The 19,785-nt window shown below is 40.4% G+C and overlaps 1 protein-coding gene, 1 non-coding gene and 1 pseudogene across 3 annotated transcripts; 2 read left to right on the forward strand and 1 right to left on the reverse strand.

Annotated features, from left to right (window-relative positions):
• The first annotated feature begins 363 nt into the window (after positions 1–363).
• Positions 364–16,674, forward strand: LOC138390085 (zinc finger protein 627-like). 2 transcript variants are annotated; one of them, XM_069478916.1, is made up of 4 exons: positions 364–447; positions 10,583–10,709; positions 10,915–10,975; positions 15,373–16,674. In XM_069478916.1, the coding sequence occupies exons 1-4, from the start codon at positions 445–447 to the stop codon at positions 16,607–16,609; spliced, it is 1,428 nt and encodes a 475-aa protein (XP_069335017.1). In that variant the 5' UTR covers positions 364–444; the 3' UTR covers positions 16,610–16,674. The 2 variants fall into 2 exon arrangements, with proteins under 2 accessions (XP_069335017.1, XP_069335025.1); XM_069478924.1 differs by having other exon boundaries at positions 15,376–16,674.
• LOC138380981 (U6 spliceosomal RNA) lies at positions 863–969 on the forward strand. The gene has a single exon (XR_011232939.1). It is a non-coding gene; the product is annotated as a U6 spliceosomal RNA (small nuclear RNA).
• LOC138380902 (N-acetyltransferase ESCO2 pseudogene) lies at positions 12,829–15,187 on the reverse strand (annotated as a pseudogene).
• Positions 16,675–19,785: the final 3,111 nt, after the last annotated feature.

Below are 19,785 nucleotides of genomic sequence, written 5' to 3' on the forward strand. Positions count from 1 at the left end.
CTGGGTGCAGGAAGACGACAAAGCCCGGTCTGGGGAGCTAGGAGGAGCGAGTTCTGCTTAAATGCAAATACTCCTGTGGCGGGTGTGGGGAGGAAGCCGGGACTGAGGGGCAGGGGCTAGCACCTGTCAATGTAGCTCCCCACAGCTTGGTTTCCGATCGCTTCTCACGTCACTCAGGCCTCGGGGGCGGGGCCCGAAGCACTATCCAATCAGGGGAGTCGGGCGGGGCCCTGCGAACTGTCTAATCAGAGGCGCCCCCGGAAAGCGGGGCGGGGCCTGGCGCCACCCCATCGAGCCTTTGTTTCTCGCGCCCGCCCCCCGCGGGCTCCCTTCTCCGTTTCCCCGGGAGGCCCCGATGTCTCTGCTGTAGCCTCAGTGGCACCGTGACCTGCACCGGTCGCGAGAGCCGCAGGGAGGACACCGGGACACCCCGGGAGCCGGGAAATGGTGAGTATGCTGGGCCGGGCGTCCCCAGGCGGGGAGGAGGGGGTGAATGGAACCGGCTGGAACCGGCTGTGGCGGGACCCGGGCCTTCCCGCGGTCCTCTCCGGAGTCTGCGGACCCGAGTTGCCGCTGGCGCCGCTCGGCCCTCGGTCCCTCCGGCCAGCGGGGTGGGGCTGGGCCGGCAGCCGGGCCCCCGGGCGTCCTGTCCCGTCCCTGCACGGCGACCTCGGCCCGGGTCCTGGAACCCTCTCTGCGCAGCTCCGCGGCCGCAGCCCCGCGTGTCCCCAAATTGTGCGGTGACGGCGAGAGAGTCATGGGGGAGGGTCCCGACTCGGTGTGTGGGGGTCGTGCGTGGGCGGGGCTGCGGTCTGTGGGTTTCCCAGCCGCTCACTTCTGCTGTTAAAAATTAAACTGAGGCGTGCTCGCTTCGGCAGCACATATACTAAAATTGGAACGATACAGAGAAGATTAGCATGGCCCCTGCGCAAGGATGACACGCAAATTCGTGAAGCGTTCCATATTTTTTAAAAAAAAAATAAAGCCCTTTAATGACGAAGAACATTAAAAAAAAAAAAAATTAAACTGAGGCAGTGTTAAAAATTAAAGAGTTTATTTCAGCAAACAGCGATTCACGAAGGAGAAACACCCAGTCATGGTTTGAGGGCCCATTGGAGGGCCTTGAAGGAAAGGCTTTTATAAGGTGCATGAGGAAGCAAACCCAGTTCAATACTTCATTGCTTACTGTGATGTAGTCGGCCTTCGTTGGTCTAGCCTGGTGGAAATTTTTGATTGTGTAGTCAAAAGGGTTAATTGGAGGTTGTGGTTTGTTAGGTCTAAATTTCGTATCTTTATAAATAGGTAATTTATTAGAATTTCATTTGAGTTCGATTTTGGTTTCGTTAAACCGGAAACCACGGCCACTTGGTCAGATTACCTCCCAATTAATTATTATTATTTTTTTTTTAATTTTTTTTTTTTTTTGAAACAGAGTCTCACTCTGTTGCCCGGGCTAGAGTGAGTGCCGTGGCGTCAGTCTAGCTCACAGCAACCTCAAACTCCTGGGCTTAAGCGATCCTTCTGCCTCAGCCTCCCGAGTAGCTGGGACTACAGGCATGCGCCACCATGCCCGGCTAATTTTTTCTATATATATGTTTTAGTTGTCCATATAATTTCTTTCTATTTTTAGTAGAGACGGGGTCTCACTCTTGCTCAGGCTGGTCTCGAACTCCTGACCTCGAGCGATCCACCCGCCTCGGCCTCCCAGAGAGCTAGGATTACAGGCGTGAGCCACCGCGCCCGGCCCCAATTAATTATTTTTAGCACTTTCCCAGGGAGACTGGTTTTCCCCTGTGTCAAATCCCCAGTTCCCCCAGCCTAACTCTTCTAGGGCTTACAATAAAATCCTAAATTTCCATTTCCATTTCCTTCCCTACATTCCCAGATGCCAACTTCCCCTCTCCGATTCACAACATTATCAACGATTTGTCCTTTAGTGCCCATTTCTAACAGACAGAGTATTTTCATTGTTTTATCATTTTTTTCAAGAAGCAATGGATGGCTTTGGAAAATATTTGTTTTCTCTTTCTGAACATTTCGCATGACAGGAAAGCAGAGAATAACCACCTGCCACTTTGCTTTAAAAAAATCTTTGTGCCTCTCCTCATTTTATCTTTCCTAGGCACAGACACCTTATTGGAATGTCTTTGGGTTCAGGTTCCCCTTTGGAAACTTTACAGGGTGATGTGTCCTCAGCCCACACGCTGTCTTTTCCTAGTCCTGGGCTTCTGAACTGTCTGGGCTGACACAAGGTGCCCACAGCTGCTCTGTCTCTTGGAGGGTTTAGTGAATGTCAGTCACTAAACCTGGGTCACTCCTCCCAGAGGACAGCCTGAGAGTGGGGCCTCTCAGGGGAGCAGCTGGATGTCCTGGAGTGGCAGCAGTCTCCTGATATACCCTTCATCTCAATAGCCAGCTCCATGAGGCACTCAGCTTCCATGCCTTGGGCATACATTGGCGGCCAAATGGATGGTGGTATTGAGGGGAGAGGCATATGATGCTTGCCTTCTGGATTCTCTCACACTGGTGAAGGAAGAAAAACCATCCCAAAGGACAGGAAAACCCACCCAGTTGAGGTGGTGCAAAAACCTGAAAAGCGAAATGTGCTTGCACACAGAGGAGCACCACGCAGTGTGTCTTAGCAGGGTGGTCCGTGGGCCCTTCAGTGAGCAGGATGGGGTGGGAGGATGTCCCCCATAATGGGATGAGTTGATCTGCCACTTGAGTCAGAAAGATCTTTGTTCCTAGTCAGCACTAACCCCTTTCTGAGTTTGTCCCCTGGGAAAGATTTGTTCACTTATTGCACTTTTCGGATTTTTCTTTTTAAGTAGCTATCAATGTGCTTTATCAGTAGAGCTTGAAAGATAAAATTTTCGAAAGAGGTGGATTTCAGAAAAAAATTTAAATATCAAGTTTTAGATTTACATTTGTTAAAAATTCTTATTTACCTTTTTTCTTCCCCAGAGCATGTGTAGTAAGTTTCTCACATCTGTTCTTTTTTGGTGGGGTGATTTCAAGTGGAATGCCAGGGCTTAGTCTTGGGAATGCTACCAGGGCAGAGAAATAGGGTAAAACTCTCTTCTGTTATGGCTGCAGAAAAATGAATATATTCCCACAAATTAAACGTGGTAGATAAATTAGTGAGTTACAAGGATTCACCAAAACATCAGTTCCTCTGCTGAGTTTGATGCTAAATCATCTGGGATGGGACTTGGAAACTCCTAGAAGTGTTCACATATAATTGTTTACTGTATGATTTGTTATAACGGAAATAATTAAATGACATGTTTAGTGTCTGAAAAGGATAGATAGTTTTGCTTTTTCTGTTGAGGTATGAAATGTAAATACCTTATAATTTCCTTCCCTGGTATAAACATAAAAACTGAGTTTGAGTGATTTTGCTGGATTCTTTAAACGCTGGGCATTTTCTCCTTTAAAAGTGAGTAGCTTTGACCTGGAACAGAAGCCCAAGGCCAGTGACTGCAAGTTCAGGCCCATCTTGAGCCTGCAAAGGGAGGTCATTGCAGGCCCAGTTGGTTCTTCCTGGGGAGTCTCCCAGCTGGTGTCTCTGCTACTCCCAGTGACCTTGGGAGGAGCCCTTTATGCTGAGAGAAGCTCAGCGCTCTGGGAAGCTGGGCACCCATAGGCAGATGGGGTTGGGGGTGATACCCTGTCTGAGGTTGTAATTGTTATTATCCTGGTGCTGTTTCTTAGACATTGTCAAATGAAACACATCTGGATTTAGGTAAAGAATGAATTCATAATTCATTTTGCAGGAATACTGCAAAAGACTGAAAGCACCCAGTCTAAGATCTGCGGGCATCTCAAAGGTTAAGCAGAAGAGGGTTTTCTTTGATAGGGAGAAGTAAACAAGATTAGAAAGAGAAGGTGGCAGGGAGAGGGCAGGATGGAGGGTACAAAATCAGATCCTAGGTCAGAGACCGTTTTACCCTGAGGTCAGCCCGTTCTTCAGAGGGGTCATGATGGGGGTCGGGGGTTGCCTGCTGATCCCAACCTTGAGCACATGTGTCATCTTCTGAATGTGAGTTCCCTTGTGAACTGTGGGTGAAATCAGCTGCTTCTCTGAGCTGTTTCTCTTTTGATTCCTTTATAGCATCTTGCTGCCATATAATTTCCGTTTGCCTAAGCATTCAAGAATTTTATTCCATGATTTCGGTGTCATATTTTTACTGTCTTTGTTGAAAATCTAAGTGGATTGAGTGATAAGGTCTGAGTGAGCAAAGATCTGGAAATAAAATAATTTGTTTTATACTTCATTTAATTAATAAGAATATAAACACCCAGGGACCTACCACCCAGGTGAATAAATAGGCCTTGGGCAGTTCTGGTGTGTCCTGATGTCACCTCCTTTCTGTTACCCACAGATGACCAGATCCTCATTTTTTTGGGTTATCTTATAGTTTTACCATCTATGTATCATGAAATTGAGTTTTGCTTGGTGTTTTCTTTTTTGAATTTTTAGTAGGTTAATATTATCATGGATATATCATTAATATTATGCTGAAAGGTTTTTTTTTTTTTTTTTGAGACAGAGTCTCACTCTGTTGCCCCGGCTAGAGTGAGTGCCGTGGCGTTAGCCTAGCTCACAGCAACCTCAAACTCCTGGGCTCAAGCGATCCTCCTGTCTCAGCCTCCCGAGTAGCTGGGACTACAGGCATGCACCACCATGCCCGGCTAATTTTTTCTATATATATTTTTAGCTGTCCATATAATTTCTTTCTATTTTTAGTAGAGATGGGGTCTCTCTCTTGCTCAGGCTGGTCTCGAACTCCTGAGCTCAAACGATCCGCCCACCTCGGCCTCCCAGAGTGCTAGGATTACAGGCGTGAGCCACCGCGCCCGGACTGCTGAAAGGTTTTTTTTTTTTTGTGATTCTTTGCCTCTGTTACACACATACTGCTGTCTGAGGCTGTGGTTCACCCAGTTTACTCACCTATTCCACTGCTTATGGGACTTAGGATGTTTCAGCTTTACTTTAGATTTTTTGACCATGTCATTCTTGTTTTTGTCCCCAGTGATAATGTGTCATCAATTTTTTACACATTGGGGAAATATTTCTGGGTTGTAGACTATGAATAAATTCAGATTTACTAGAAATGATGATAGATTGTATGTCTGAATTAACTATCTCATCTTTCACGCATGTGTGTTTATTCTTGTATTTTATCAACACTCGAAGTTATCTAACTCATTTATTTTTGTCCATCTAGTATTAAGTAATCTCCATGTGATTATTTATTGGTTTTTACTGGTTTCTATTGGTTGAGTATTTTTCCTATGTGGTCTTTCATCTTCTGTGAAATAGTGTCTAGTCATTTTCTCATGCTTAATTCCTTTGTAGGAATTAATTGCTTTTGGGCGTTTTGTTTTAACATACTCCGAACAGTCTTCCTTTTTCATTTGTGGGGATTGGACATATTTTTTCCCAGATTGTGGTTTATCTTTTTACTCCATCCTACATATTGATGGATGGTTCTTAATTTGCACAGAGTTGAGTTTGTCAGTGTCTTCCTTTGGGGCCTGCTTTGTTTTCTCATGTAAGAAAACTTTCCCTACTGTGAGTGAAGTCATAAACATTTGCTTGTGTCTTCTGAAAGTGTTCTGCTTTTGTCTTACACAAGTTTTGTTTTTTTTTTTTTTTTTTTTTCTAATTTGCTTTTGAGATCTTTTTCAAGAGACTTATAAACTCTAGCTGTATCCTGACAGGGCTCTGGGGGATTTGGTTGTGGATGTATACAGTGTGCCCTTTTGGGATACTTCTTTATTCCATCGGACAACTGCTTTGTCATGGTTCATGTACCTTAAATGGATGCCTTGGTTTTTAGAATTTGTTATTTTTCCCTTGGTCTTTTCTGCCCATCTCTCTGCTAATAGCATTCTGTCTTGATTAGTGTAGATTTCAAAGCCTGGATGTTTGTTAGGAGAAGTGCTAAAGAGTCACTTTGGGCTGCGATATCAAATTACGATAGACTGGGTGGCTTAAATAACATTTGTTTCTCACAGTTTTGGAGGCTGCAAAGTCCAAGTTCAAAGTTCTAGCAGATCAGGTGTCTGCTAAGGGCCTGCTTCCTGCTTTGTAGATGGCCATCTTCTTGTGTCCTCACATGGCAGAGAGGAGAGAGGGTACAAGCTCTCCTGTCTCTTCTTATAAGAGTACTGATCTCATTCATGAGCACTCTACTCTCATGATCTCATCTATTCCTAATTACCTGTCAGAAATGCCACCTTCTAATGCTATCATATTGGGGATTAGGATTTCAATGTATGAATTTTGGGTGTAGGGCTGTGTGTGACATAAATACTCAGTCCGTAGCAATTCTAACTGTGTTCTTCTGTCCAACATCTTGGCTATTTTTAGTCATTTATCTTCTATTTCAGTTTTTGAAAGTATGTTTTTTAAAAAAAATTTTAGTGGCAAAACAAACCTGGTTGTGAATTTCTTGGAATTTATTTATTTATTTATTTTTGAGACAGGGTCTTGCTCTGTTGCCCAGGCTACGTGTGATCACAGCTCACTGCAACCTTAAACTCCTAGGTTCAAGCAATTCTCCTGCCCCAGCCTCCCAAGTAGCTGGGACTAAAGGTGTGCACCACCACACCTGGCTAATTTTCCTACCTTTTGTAGAGATGGAGGTCTTGCTATGTTACCCCTGCTGGTCTTGAACTCCTGGCCTCAAGCAACCTCCCTGCCTTGGCCTCCCAGAGTGCTAGGATTACAGGTGTGAGCCACTGTGCCCAGCCAACATGGAATTTAATAAAACACTATTTTGATGAGGTTACATCATGTTAGTATTCAGTCTCCTTTCTAAGGATTTATTTCGTCTTGCCATTTCGAAAGAATTTTCATTCTTTGATGTCTTTCAATGTATACTTTTTGCATTATAATTGTATATGCTTCATTAGACTTTTTGGGACTTTTAAGAAAATTAATTTTAATAGCGATTAGTTTTATTAGGTCATGTTATCTTCTAAAAATTTACATTTGATGAGTTGTTTGTAATTCAAAATACACTGACATTTATTATGTTTTGAGTTTACATTCTGGAAATTACTAAAAATATTACATTTGTAGAAAATACATAAAACGATTGCACAGTGAACCTAAATTATTATGGAACCAGTGTTGTGAATTATGAGATAATTTTCTTTTCTTTATAGTTTTATAATCTGTGCATCCCTATGTCATTGTATTTTATATTTGAATAATTTTATACAAATGATACCATTCTATATGTAATATTATATGTCGGCTTTCTATTTTACACAGTCATGAATCTTCCGTGGAATGGTAGTTTATTTGCTTCTTTATTTAATAGTCTTTTTTCTTTAGACCTGTTGTAGTTTGATAGAAAAATCGAGTAGATAGTACATAGAGCTCCCATATTCTTTTTCTCCCCAGCTGATAGTTTCTCCTATTTTTTTTTTTTTTTTTTTTTTTTGAGACAGAGTCTCACTCTGTTGCCTGGACTAGAGTGCTGTGGCGTCAGCCTAGCTCACAGCAACCTCAAACTCCTGGGCTCAAGCGATCCTCCTGCCTCAGCCTCCCACGTAACTGGGACTACAGGCATGCGCCACCATGCCTGGCTAATTTTTGTATATATATTTTTAGTTGTCCAGCTAATTTCTTCCTATTTTTTTAGTAGAGACGGGGTCTCACTCTTGCTCAGGCTGGTCTTGAACTCCTGAGCTCAAACGATCCTCCCACCTCGGCCTCCCAGAGTGCTAGGATGACAGGCGTGAGCCACCGCACCTGGCCAGTTTCCCCTATTTTTAACATCTTGACTGCATGTAGTGTATGTTACAATTGATGAACCAGTATATTACATTTGTTGATGATGAGAATTGATGAACTGATGTATTAACTAAAGTCCATACTTTACATTAGGGTTCACTGTTTGTGTCGGACAGTTCTGCGAGTTTTGACAAATTAATGTATTGTGTATCCTCCATCACAGTCTTACACAGAAGAGTTTCAAATCCCTGTGTTCCACTTAATCATCACCCCTCCTCTCCCTCCATCTCCCTACCCTCCTTATTCCCTGGCAACCACTGATGTTTTTATTGGATTTAAAATTTTACCTTTTTCAGAATGTTATTAATATATATTTGGAGTCATACTGCGAGGAGCCATCTCAGACTTGCTTCTTTTACATAGTAGTATACCTTATGGTCTCTCTCTGTCTTTGTGATTTGATAGTTCATTTCTTTTTATCACTGAACAATATTCCATTGTATGGAATACGGGTGCTTGATCCATTTACTCATTGAAATTGATCAATGAGTAAAGTTTTGGCAATGATGGATAAAGCTGCTAAAAACGTTCATGTGAAGACTTGTGTGGACATCAGTTTTCAACTCATTTGGGTCAATACCTAGGAGTGTGATTGCTGAATCATATGGTAAGGCTATACTTAACTTCTTAAGGTCATGCTAGACTGTCTTCCAAAGTGGCTGTAGCGTTCCCCATTCACACCAAACAATGAATGAGAGTTCCTGTTGCTCCACATTTTCGCTAGCATTTGGTGGTGTCAGTATTTGGGGTTTTACAACCGCTCTAGTAGGTTAGTGGTGGTACTTCATTGTTGTTTTAATTTGCAATTCCCTCATGACATATGATACTGAGCATCTTGTCATATGTTTGGGTTGGGTTTTTGTTGTTGTTGTGTTTTTTGCTATCTTTATATCCTCTTGGGTGAGGTGTCTTTCCAGAACATTTGCCCATTATTGAAAACATGCTAGTCAAGTGAAGCAATGGGAGTGGAAAAGGAACAAAATAATCTGTAACTGTGTTGAGGGTGGTGGGTCATGCCTGTAATCCCAGCACTTTGAGAGGTTGAGTCAGGAGTATCAGTGGAGGCCAGGAGTTTGAGACCAAGTGATCCTCCTGCCTTGGCTTCCCAAAATGCTTAGATTACAGGTGTGAGCCACCACTTCCAGCCTTCCAACTTCATTTTTTAACATGTGGATATTCAGTTATCCCAGCACCACTTTTTGAAAAGTGTCCTTTTTTTCCATCGACTAATATGGTCACTCTAGTAAAAAGTCATTTTACCATTTATGTGTGGGTGTCTTTCTGGTTTCTGTATTCTATTCTAATGGTCTATAACCCTGCCTTTATGACAGCACCGAGCTGTTTTGATTACTGTACCACTGAGTACTTATTTGAGGATTTATGCATCAGTATTGCTGAGGGCCATTTGTCTACTTTTTTCTTTCTTGTTATGTCTTTGTATATCTTTGTCGTCAGCATAATTTGGGCCTCATAGAATGAACTTGGATGTGTTCCCTCCTCTTTAATTTTTTGGAATAATTTAGGAGAATTGGTATTAATTCTTCTTTAAATATTTGGTAGATTTTAGCAGTGAAACTATTTGGTCCTGGGTTTTCATTTGTTGGGGGTATTTTGATTACTGTGTCAATCTCTTTGTGGATCTACTCAGATTTTCCATTTCTTCATGAATCAGTCTTGGTAGAATATGTGTTCCTAGTAATTGTCCACTTCATGTCACCACATTAGTTGGTTCTTTAATATGGTGTGAGGCAGTCTTTCAGTTGTACGTCCCTGTTAGTATACAGGAGCCCTGCTGATGTGAAGGTGAGGTATGGGGAGATGGGAAGCATTTCATTGGCCTGTAATTTGGCCTCATTTTAGGAAGCCTGTGTCCCTGTGTTGTGACTTTCATAAGTATTTCTCATCCTCACCCCTCTTTTGTTGAGGCAGGAAGGATAGAGGGGAATAGAATTAGATATTCCCCTTGCCCCAGGAGGTTTGGCTCTTGTAACATCGCAGTTGGTAGGCTTTTGGGAAATAGTTTGTTTTGAAGGCAGTGCTTAAGAAGAACAGAATTCTCTAGGCATATTTCATAATGGCTACTCTTTCCCTCCTTCTGCTGGAAAGAGGAAGTGATTTTCTCTAATTTTCCCTGTGAGAACTGATAGAGTTTCTGGAGGTAAAGCTCATAAATTAGTCAGGACTCCCCTAAGACTGGGCCCTCTGGATTTTTACATCTTAAACATGTCCACACTCAGCCTTCCGTAATTCACCAGTTACAATTTAGGGTTTTCCTATTCCTGTACTGCTTCCCACAGGCAGTTTGCTACGGGATTCTCTTCCAGTAAGTTATGGCTCTCTTGTCATTTAGGTTGATGGGATCCTGTCCAAAATCCAGTTTCCAGATACTATCAAAGGTCAAGCTTTGTGAACAAGCATTTCTAAGGATACACAGTCTCAGGACTGCTAACGTTAGTGTTTCCCTGCATGCTACTATGTCTTTGTTATGACGGGTGCTATAGACCCATTGTACAAAGAGACATTGGGGTGCCCCATGCACCTATGCACCCACCAACAAGAGGCATGTTTCTATTCTGCTGTTGTTTTACTAAATACTTCAGTTCTAGTCTAGTTATAGAAGTGAATGTGGACAGATAGTAAGTCTTATAACCAAGTCATGGAATAAATGTTGGGAATCCACAGCATCATGTGAACTTATTAGTAATAAAAAATAGGTCCCTAGTGCTGTCAGTCTCACCCCTCCTCCTCTGTACATGTGGGATGTTTCAGGATTCACTGGTCTTTGAGGATGTGGCCGTGAACTTCACCCTGGAGGAGTGGGCTTTGCTGGATCCTTACCAGAAGAATCTGTACAGAGATGTGATGCAAGAAACCTTCAGGAACCTGGCCTCCATAGGTAAGGATGGCAATGTTCCTTCCCTTAGTAAATCAGAGAACAAGTGCTTCTTGCTCATTAGTGCTGTTCAATGATTTGGCATGTGGAAAGGGAATACTTTGGTTAATAAATCAGGCATGGCCAACAGTGTACCATCAATATAGAGTGTAATAATTTTCTGTATTTTGTGCTAATTAATAATGACGTTTCTGGGTCTACATTTTAGGAGAAAAATGGGAAGATCAGAACATTGAAGATAACTACAAAAATCCCAGGAGAAATCAAAGGTAATTTGCACTCGCAAAAGAAAGCAAATTTCCTCAAGAGAATTGTAGAAGGTCAGATATATATATTTATTTATTTATTTATTTTTGAGACAGAGTCTTGCACTATTGCCCGAGCTAGAGTGCCGTGGCATCAGCCTAGCTCACAGCAGCCTCAAACTCCTGGGCTGAAGCAATCCTCCTGCCTCAGCCTCCCGAGCAGCTGGGACTACAGGCATGTGCCACCATGCCCGGCTAATTTTTTTCTATATATATTTTTAGCTGTCCAGATCATTTCTTTCTATTTTTAGTAGAGACGGGGTCTTGCTTTTGCTCAGGCTGGTCTCGAACTCCTGAGCTCAAACAATCCACCCACCTCGGCCTCCCAGAGTGTTAGAATTACAGGCATGAACCACCGCATCCAGCCTCAGATATTTTTAAAAACAAGCAAACAAAACAGATAAGCCCAGCTTCACATTTATTTTTTATTTATTTATTTATTTTTACTTAAAAGAATTTTAATTGATTCATCACAAAAGCACTGAGCAAACAAAATAGATAATAAACATTTTTAAATAAAGTTTTTAAAGAATTTTAAAGAACAGCAGTGCAGAAAATGGTATTAAAATGTTTGCATTATTACACACATTTTAACACTTCTACATTCCTTTTGGAAACTAGGCTTTTAAACTTTGGAACCATGTTAACTTACAGGCAAAAAGATTGCAGATGAGCAGATTCTACATAGAGTGACAACCTGGAAAGCTACTCACCTAGAGTCTTATTGCCAGACAGTAAATGATTTTTTAGAATCAAAATAATCCGAATAATTTTTTTTTTGCTTTACAAAGTAAGCATGAAAGAATTATACCAGAAAAATCTGCACACATTTAGGTGTAGTTACATAATGTCATCATATTCTCTGGTCCCCCAGCCTAGATATATTTATTAACCCTGATTCTGTGACCATACATTTTGCAAAGATTTTTTGCCAGATGTCTCAGAACAGAAAGGTGCATTTTAAACAAGCAAAAAAAAATACAAAAACGAAACCGAACAAATTAGGCATCCATTTTGTTAATGACATCATTTCCTAGTAACAAATTCCTAAAGTAGCACTATCAGTATTTTCATGCAACAAAAATCAATGAAATGGTAATAGTGTAGTTAATTATAATTTTAATTAAATTTGATGACAGTTGTATATTCGATTAATTTTCAAAAAGATTAAAACATTAAGCCACGGAATTCTGCTCTACATAAATGGATATGGGATGTCTTACTCTTTACTTACCATCTTGTTACAAATAAGAAACTCAAAATACTTTCTAAATATATTCAGACTGAGCTGCTGTAGAGAAGGACATATAAAGCGAGAACTTTGTATATAGAATTCAGGAATTACCTTTAAAAATTAAGCATGGGAATTTTTTTTGCCTGGGTTTAAATTTGCCTCTTTGCTTCTGATGTGGCATGAGATAATCCTGGTCTAAAGGTGTGCTTTATAAAAGACCAGGTTGGGGTAGATTTTCTCAAGACCTCTTGAGGCAATGTGCTCCGGGCTGGTCACACACATTCAAGCTCAAAATAAACCTGTTTAAATTAAAAAAAAAAAAAAAAAACAAAAAAAAAAACAAGAAAACAAACAAAAAGCCTAAAAAAACAGAAGACCAGGTCACATTTCTGTAGAAAACACCTTGCTTTGTCAATAGTCTTACATAGGAGTCAAGTAATTTTTCTGTTACAGCTACAAAGTTTCATAATTAAAGATTCATACTGCTAATCAATACATTACCCAAAGAATTTCCTTTTCTTTGAATCCCTAGATAATTTCTGAACTTATCCACACAATAACTGTTTTATATTTGAAATTGGCTTTAACTATTAAAATTGTATACCAGGAAATTAGGGGTGTTGCAGTACTTGGTTGCAAATAACTTGCCATCTGGTGTTGGGTCAGAGAATGCTATTTCATCCGTGCTGAGAAAACAGCCAAACGTGAAGCAATTCCTGAGAGCATCCACTAGTCGTCTAGCAATGCGCTTTCTTCTCTTCAATCTGAAAACCCAGATTCTACTTATCCCACAGATTGCAGGTTCTGGTACATTTGAACATTGCCAAGCCCGAGGACATTCTTTAGAGCTTAGGGATTCTGGGCCAGTTGGTTCAGATAGGACACGAAAGTCCTGTTTGATGGGCTCTGCAATTAAACATCCAACTACTCTCTTTTCATCAGATATAAAGAGAAAAGTTTTGGTTTTGTTTGGACACTGGGAAACAACTTGCTGGAAGCCCAATTCATTATCAACAAGTTCTTGGACATCTGCTACCTTTCCGAGAGCGTAACTTGGATCACGTGGCAGGACCGACACGATTTTCCCATCCCAAAACTCTGCTACTACTCGTTCTTTCTTCCACCCCACATATTTGATTCCTTCCAGAAATCTGTGGTGATGCTGAACATGCTGCATTTCATCTTCAGGGCTGGAAGCACTATATGTCATGCCACAAGATTTACACATAGTAGCCCCAAAATGTTTCTGACCTGCATCAATGATGAGCTGGTCTTTTGATTCTTTATTTGTATCTCTGGCATTAGTATTTTTCTGGGTATTGGTCTGTTTCAAGACGTTAGTACATATGATGGATCCCACAGAAAACTTTTTCAGCTAGAGATCTTTTTGTATTGACTGCAGACGCATTGAAGATGGGATAGATGGACTCGGGAGACATCGTCTTGTTCTCACCAAGAGAATCCTCTGAAGAAAAAGACTTATTTTTATCTACTTTACATTCCCTTGAAGAAACTGCTCCATCTGACGAATGCTTTATTGATTTGTCTTCATTTTTACTTCTTGCACTCAGTAGCTCAGTGTTCAGTTTCCTTTCCAGTAATAAGCACTTTGGCACTTGCCTTGTCTCAAAAGTTTTTCTTTCACTGACAGTCTCTACATCAGAATCTTCGGTCACTACTGATTTATTCTTTTGAGTGAGTCCCAGTGATGGCTTATTTTCCTGAGAAATTTTTCTAAGACAGGATTTTTTTCTACTAACAAAAAATGCTGCTCCACCCTGGAGTGTAACCTGTGGTTTTATTTTTTGGCTTAAAACTCGAAGAGCATTCGGATTATTTTCAGCTGAATAACAATTATTCTCTTTCTCCATAATTGGCTTATAGGGCACTCGATTTTGCTTAGAATTTTTAGAATTCCTTGATACAGGCTTGATGTACTTGTAACTTGGTTGACACTTAGCGGTTAAACTCTTCTGTGGTGTTTTCTTCCCCTTCTTGGAGCAAACTGCTTTTCCCTGAATTTTTTCTGTCACACCAAGAAAAGATTTATCTTCATTATTAGTTTTTACACAAGTGGATCTACTCTCTTTTATTAGCTTTCTCTCCAGTGGATTGAGGTACGACTTATTTTTGTTGTTGTAAAAGGATACAGTGGACACAGCAGATTTAAATGGTGAATCTTGATTTGCAGATGGCAGTCTATCTTCTTCAGCTGTTTTGAGTGGACTTAAGATGAAATGGCCTTGTTGAGAGCAATGCACCTTTTCTTCATTTTTATCACTCTGACAAATGTGCTTCTTATTAGGTGATGGAAATAGATTTTCAGAGAAGTGCAAAATTGATTTCTTTGATGGAATATCTGACAACAGGTTTTCACAGTTCAAAGAATGCTGCCTCCTTTTCCTTGGAGAAAAGATGCCATCTTAATTGCTGCGCCTCAGAGTCTCCTCAGCTGAACCAGCCGCTCTGAGCCACATTTATTTTTTATTGGAAAATTTTCTCAAAAATATATAGTTAAGTGAGACATAGGTGTTCAGTATTTGCAAAATAGTTTAGTTGTAGACAGTATTAAGAAACCTTACAGGAATATATATATATGTATATGTATATGTGTGTGTGTATATATATATATTTATTTTTTATTTTTTTTTTGAGACAGGATCTTGCTTTGTTGCCCCGACTAGGGTGCAGTGATGTTGTCATAGCTCACTGCAACCTCAAATTCCTGGGCTCAAGTGATCCTCCTGCCTTAGCCTCCTGAGTAGCTGGGACTACAGGCACATGCCACCATGCCCTGCTAATTTTCCTATTTTCTGTAGAAACGGGGTCTCACTATGTTGCTCAGGCTGGTCTTGAATTCTTGGCCTCAAGCTATCCTCCCTCCTCAGCCTCCAAGTGCGAGGATTGCAGGTGTGAGCCACTGCACCCAGCCTGAATACCATTTTTTGATAATAGGTATGGTCATGACATCTTGCAGCATTTAGTCCATTCATGTTCAAACAATTGAGACAGGGCATAAAACCTACACTTTCCCAGATAATATTAAAAATATAAGTCTAATACCTATTAATAAATATAAAATCATTTATAAACACACCATTAATAATGTGCTTCTTATTTTTTACAGCAGTCATATTCCAGAGAGACTGTGTGAACGTAAGGAAGGTAGTCAATGTGGAGAAACCTTCATCCAGATTCCAGATCATGTTCTGAACAAGAAGACTCCTCCTGCAGTAAAACCATTTGGAAGCAGTGCGTTTGGAGAAGTTGGCATGAGTCATTCATCCCTTAACAGGCACATCAGAGCTGACAGTGGAAGGAAAGCAAATGAGTATCATGAATATGGAGAGAAGCCATATAAACGTAGGCAGTGTGAGAAAGCCTTTAATTATCGCCACTCCTTTCCAGTACGTGAAAGGACTCAGTCTGGAGGGAAACCCTATGATTGTATGGAATGTGGAGAAACCTTCATTTCCCTTGTAAGCATTCGAAGACACATGGTGACACACAATGGCGGTGTACCTTATAAATGTAAGGTGTGTGGGAAAGCCTTTGATTATCCCAGTTTATTTCGTATACATGAAAGAAGTCACACTGGAGAGAAACCCTATGAATGCAAGCAATGTGGTAAAGCCTTCAGTTGTTCCAGTTACATCCGAATACATGAAAGGACTCATACTGGAGATAAACCTTATGAGTGTAAGCAATGTGGTAAAGCCTTCAGTTGTTCCAAGTACATTCGAATACATGAAAGGACTCACACTGGAGAGAAACCCTATGAATGTAAACAATGTGGGAAAGCCTTTAGATGTGCAAGTTCTGTTCGAAGTCATGAAAGGACTCACACTGGAGAGAAACTTTTTGAATGTAAGGAGTGTGGGAAGGCCTTGACTTGTCTGGCAAGTGTTCGAAGACATATGATAAAGCACACTGGCAATGGACCTTATAAATGTAAGGTATGTGGCAAAGCCTTTGATTTTCCCAGTTCATTTCGAATACATGAAAGAACGCACACTGGAGAGAAACCCTATGAATGTAAGGATTGTGGGAAAGCCTTCAGTTGTTCCAGTTCCTTTCGAAAACATGAACGAATTCACACTGGAGAGAAACCGTATAAATGTACAAAATGTGGGAAAGCCTTCAGTCGTTCCAGTTACTTTCGAATACATGAAAGAACTCATACTGGAGAGAAACCCTATGAATGTAAGCAATGTGGGAAAGCCTTCAGTCGATCCACTTACTATCGAATACATGAAAGAACTCATACTGGAGACAGACCCTATGAGAACCCTAACCCTAACCCTTCAGTTGTCCCAGTTCCTTTTGTAAGCATGAAAGGAGTTACACTGAGTGAAACCCTATGAAAGTAAGAAATTTGGGAAAGCCTTCCATCTTCTCAGTTTCTTTTGAATACATGAAAAGATTCACAGTGGAGGAAGAGGTAAGAGATAATCGGCTTACAATTAAGAGAGACTTGTGATAGAACAGTAAAATCTAGAGTTAGAGTTAGATCTCTGGACTGTCTTATGTCAGTGTTGGTAGTGTTAGGGACTAAATTTCCCAGAATCCATTGCATTTATGATTCCTTGATACAATTCACCAGTAACTATCTTCCATGAGATTTGGAAGTCAGAAGTGGAGAAGGCATTAGTTATGGTTTGGAGACCCCATCCAGGGAGACAGCTAGATTCATACAGGCTGTACAGATACCTGCTTCCAGCCCATTTTTCCTGATTCTTTGGCTTGCCAATGAAGAATATCCTCAAAACTACTTGATTTCCATTTTCTTGGAGGTGTAGGTTTCCACACGTCTCCAGAAGCCCCACATTGAATATCCTCGAACTCCTGGCCTCAAGTGATCCTTTTGCTTCAGACTACTGAGTAGCTGGGATTAGAAGTGTGCACTACCACGCCCAGCCCCACATTGAATATCCGTCTACACTCTGGTTTTTCTTCAGACATTATAATGTGTGTACTAGGCAACCAATTTAGACTGTCATGGTTGGGAATATATTCTCTGATACTCTGACTCCCCTAGTATATAAAGTGAATTGATATAAGGTCTAATTTGTATAGTGAGCACCTTTGTTCATACTGGTAATGACTGTGTTCTTGATTCAGCGTGACAGCAACAATGCTGCCATCAAAACCAACTAGATGGGACCTTGTTCCTCTATATGGTGACTGGTCTCACCCTATACTTTCACGTAAGAATTAAGCATCTTCATATCTTTAAGACTGTGGGTGTTTCCTATCACAGCTGAATGTAATGTCTCAGTTTAATTTCAATTATGTTTGATTGTATGTGATTAAAAACCATATGTATTTTTTATTCAAACAGGATTTTTGTGCATGTTAGAAATAGTTTATTAACTTTTCAGTCTTGGATCAGATCAAGTTTGTAATTTTGGCAAGTTATTTGTAAGACATTATGAAGTCCATATTATGTGCATACAACTTCAGGAATTATTTTTGTCATGCAAATTTTACTTTTCATGCTTATATAGTTACAACTTTTATCTTGATAGTAATGTCTCATGTACTCATAATACCAAAAGTTAAATCATATTGTCGTGTGTGCCTTCTTGCTAAAGACCATACCTGTTGCAAAAAGGGTGTAATAAATTGTAGTAATAATTATGACCACAAACCATAAATGAATGTGTGCTGTATCAGTAAGAGGGTGCTCAGAAGAATTACTTATAGGATTTGTTCTTATTTTAGGTCGATTCCTTTCTATTCAAGGAAGTAAGTTATTTTTCTCTATTGTATGCAGTGAAGAGGTAAACTTAGTTCTATCCTCGGTAACCACAATAGTTCTTATCCAGGAGGGAGAAGGCATAGAGTGGAGGTAAACCTAAGTCATGAGAAATACCAGTCAGTCACATTATTGAGAAAAGGGCAATTTTTGTCTTTTTTATGATTTGGAATTTGTTGTCTTTTTATTTAAAAAATATTTTTTCATTAATAATGTCCCGATATTAGCCAATTTTAGAGGCATGGCTACAGAATGCCCTTGTTTTTGTTTTGATCCATCATAATCATCGAGTAGGATTGTTTCATGTTGCAGATGAATGACATGTTTCTCTTCAATGGCTCCCATACTTCTGGACTCGTTTTTGCCTTTCTTATTCCCTGAACACTGAAATATCTCCTATGATGTATCAGACACTGTTTTCCATTATGTACCTTAGTTAAAATATATAAATGTACTTATTCCTTAGCAAGCTGTTAATATTATAGTACTTTATAACAGATTTCCTTAATGAGTCTAATGAGGCCAATATGTTTAGGTAAATTGTCAGAATACAAGCCTAGGAAGCAATGAAGTTAGCATCACTATTCTAGTCAAGACTTTCTTGCTTAAATAATATGCTCTTTATCCTAATTTTTCAACTGCTCTTTCATGCCAGCATTGTAGAGCAAAAAGGAACATGCAAAAGTTATTTTTATATCTATACAGTGGCATGGAACAGTCCAAATGGTTCATTGAAATTATCCAGCAACCTTCTGTCCAGAAAATCCTTGTTGAAACTCCTCAGAGTCCAGGTATAACAGGAGAGCAGCAATCAGTGACCAAGCCCTGACTGTATGGAGATAACATATCCAGGCCCAGATAATGTATCCACATGAGTGAAGGGTGGATTCATGGCCTGTCAGATTGTAGCAAGAGTCACGTGAATCAAGGAGGCGATGGCAGTGTCAGAGCAGGATGCTCCTGATACCAACCATTGTCTCATCTTTCTCCCTTGAAAGCCAAATCCACAGTGATAGCACTTGCTACAGAGTAGAAACACTACCATCATGACCACAAATGTGATTTTCCAAAGGATGCATGTGGCTGTGTTGGAATGGCCAATCAAGTGTAAGGGATGATGGAAGCACAGGGTGAGGGACATGACAGGACACAGCTGAAAGCCTGGTTATTGGCCTTGACTGTGGGAGTGCCTTGATGCTTCACAAAACCCCAAGGATCACCCCAGAGAGGACATTGAAGCACTGACCCGAAGAGTGTTCATAAGCCAGGAAGCTCACCACTTTTGGAAGGCAGTGATGTGTTCTATTTGAATCCTGATGCTTTGTCTACGGCATATGCTGTTCTGCATCAGATTAGAAAAGCAATACTGCAATGTGTGAGTTTCAGCAATTTAGAATCGAAAGTTATTTTGGCAACTGTGGACTTACTTTTCATTCTGAAACTACCTTTCAGACACAGCTACAGATAATGTCACAATATTTTCAAGGTTACACTCTCCTATGTTTAATGGACAAAATGAAGTGTATTTCCACATTACATATTCCACATGAAAGGGAGGGAGTCTTTTACCTCTCACAATTAACTTTTATATAATTAACGAGATTTCATGTTACTCTTTCAATTGATATTAGGGAATTATTAGATGTGAATATGATATTCTTGTTATATATATATTTCTTTAAGATTTATTTGCATATCTATTGTGTAAACATTTTTTTTCAGCATATTATGGGGGTACAAAAGTTTAGGTTATGTATATCGCCCTTGCCCCCCATCCCCCCG

This window comes from Eulemur rufifrons, chromosome 2 (genome assembly GCF_041146395.1).
Source record: "Eulemur rufifrons isolate Redbay chromosome 2, OSU_ERuf_1, whole genome shotgun sequence".
In the NCBI taxonomy this organism is placed as follows: Eukaryota; Metazoa; Chordata; class Mammalia; order Primates; family Lemuridae; genus Eulemur; species Eulemur rufifrons.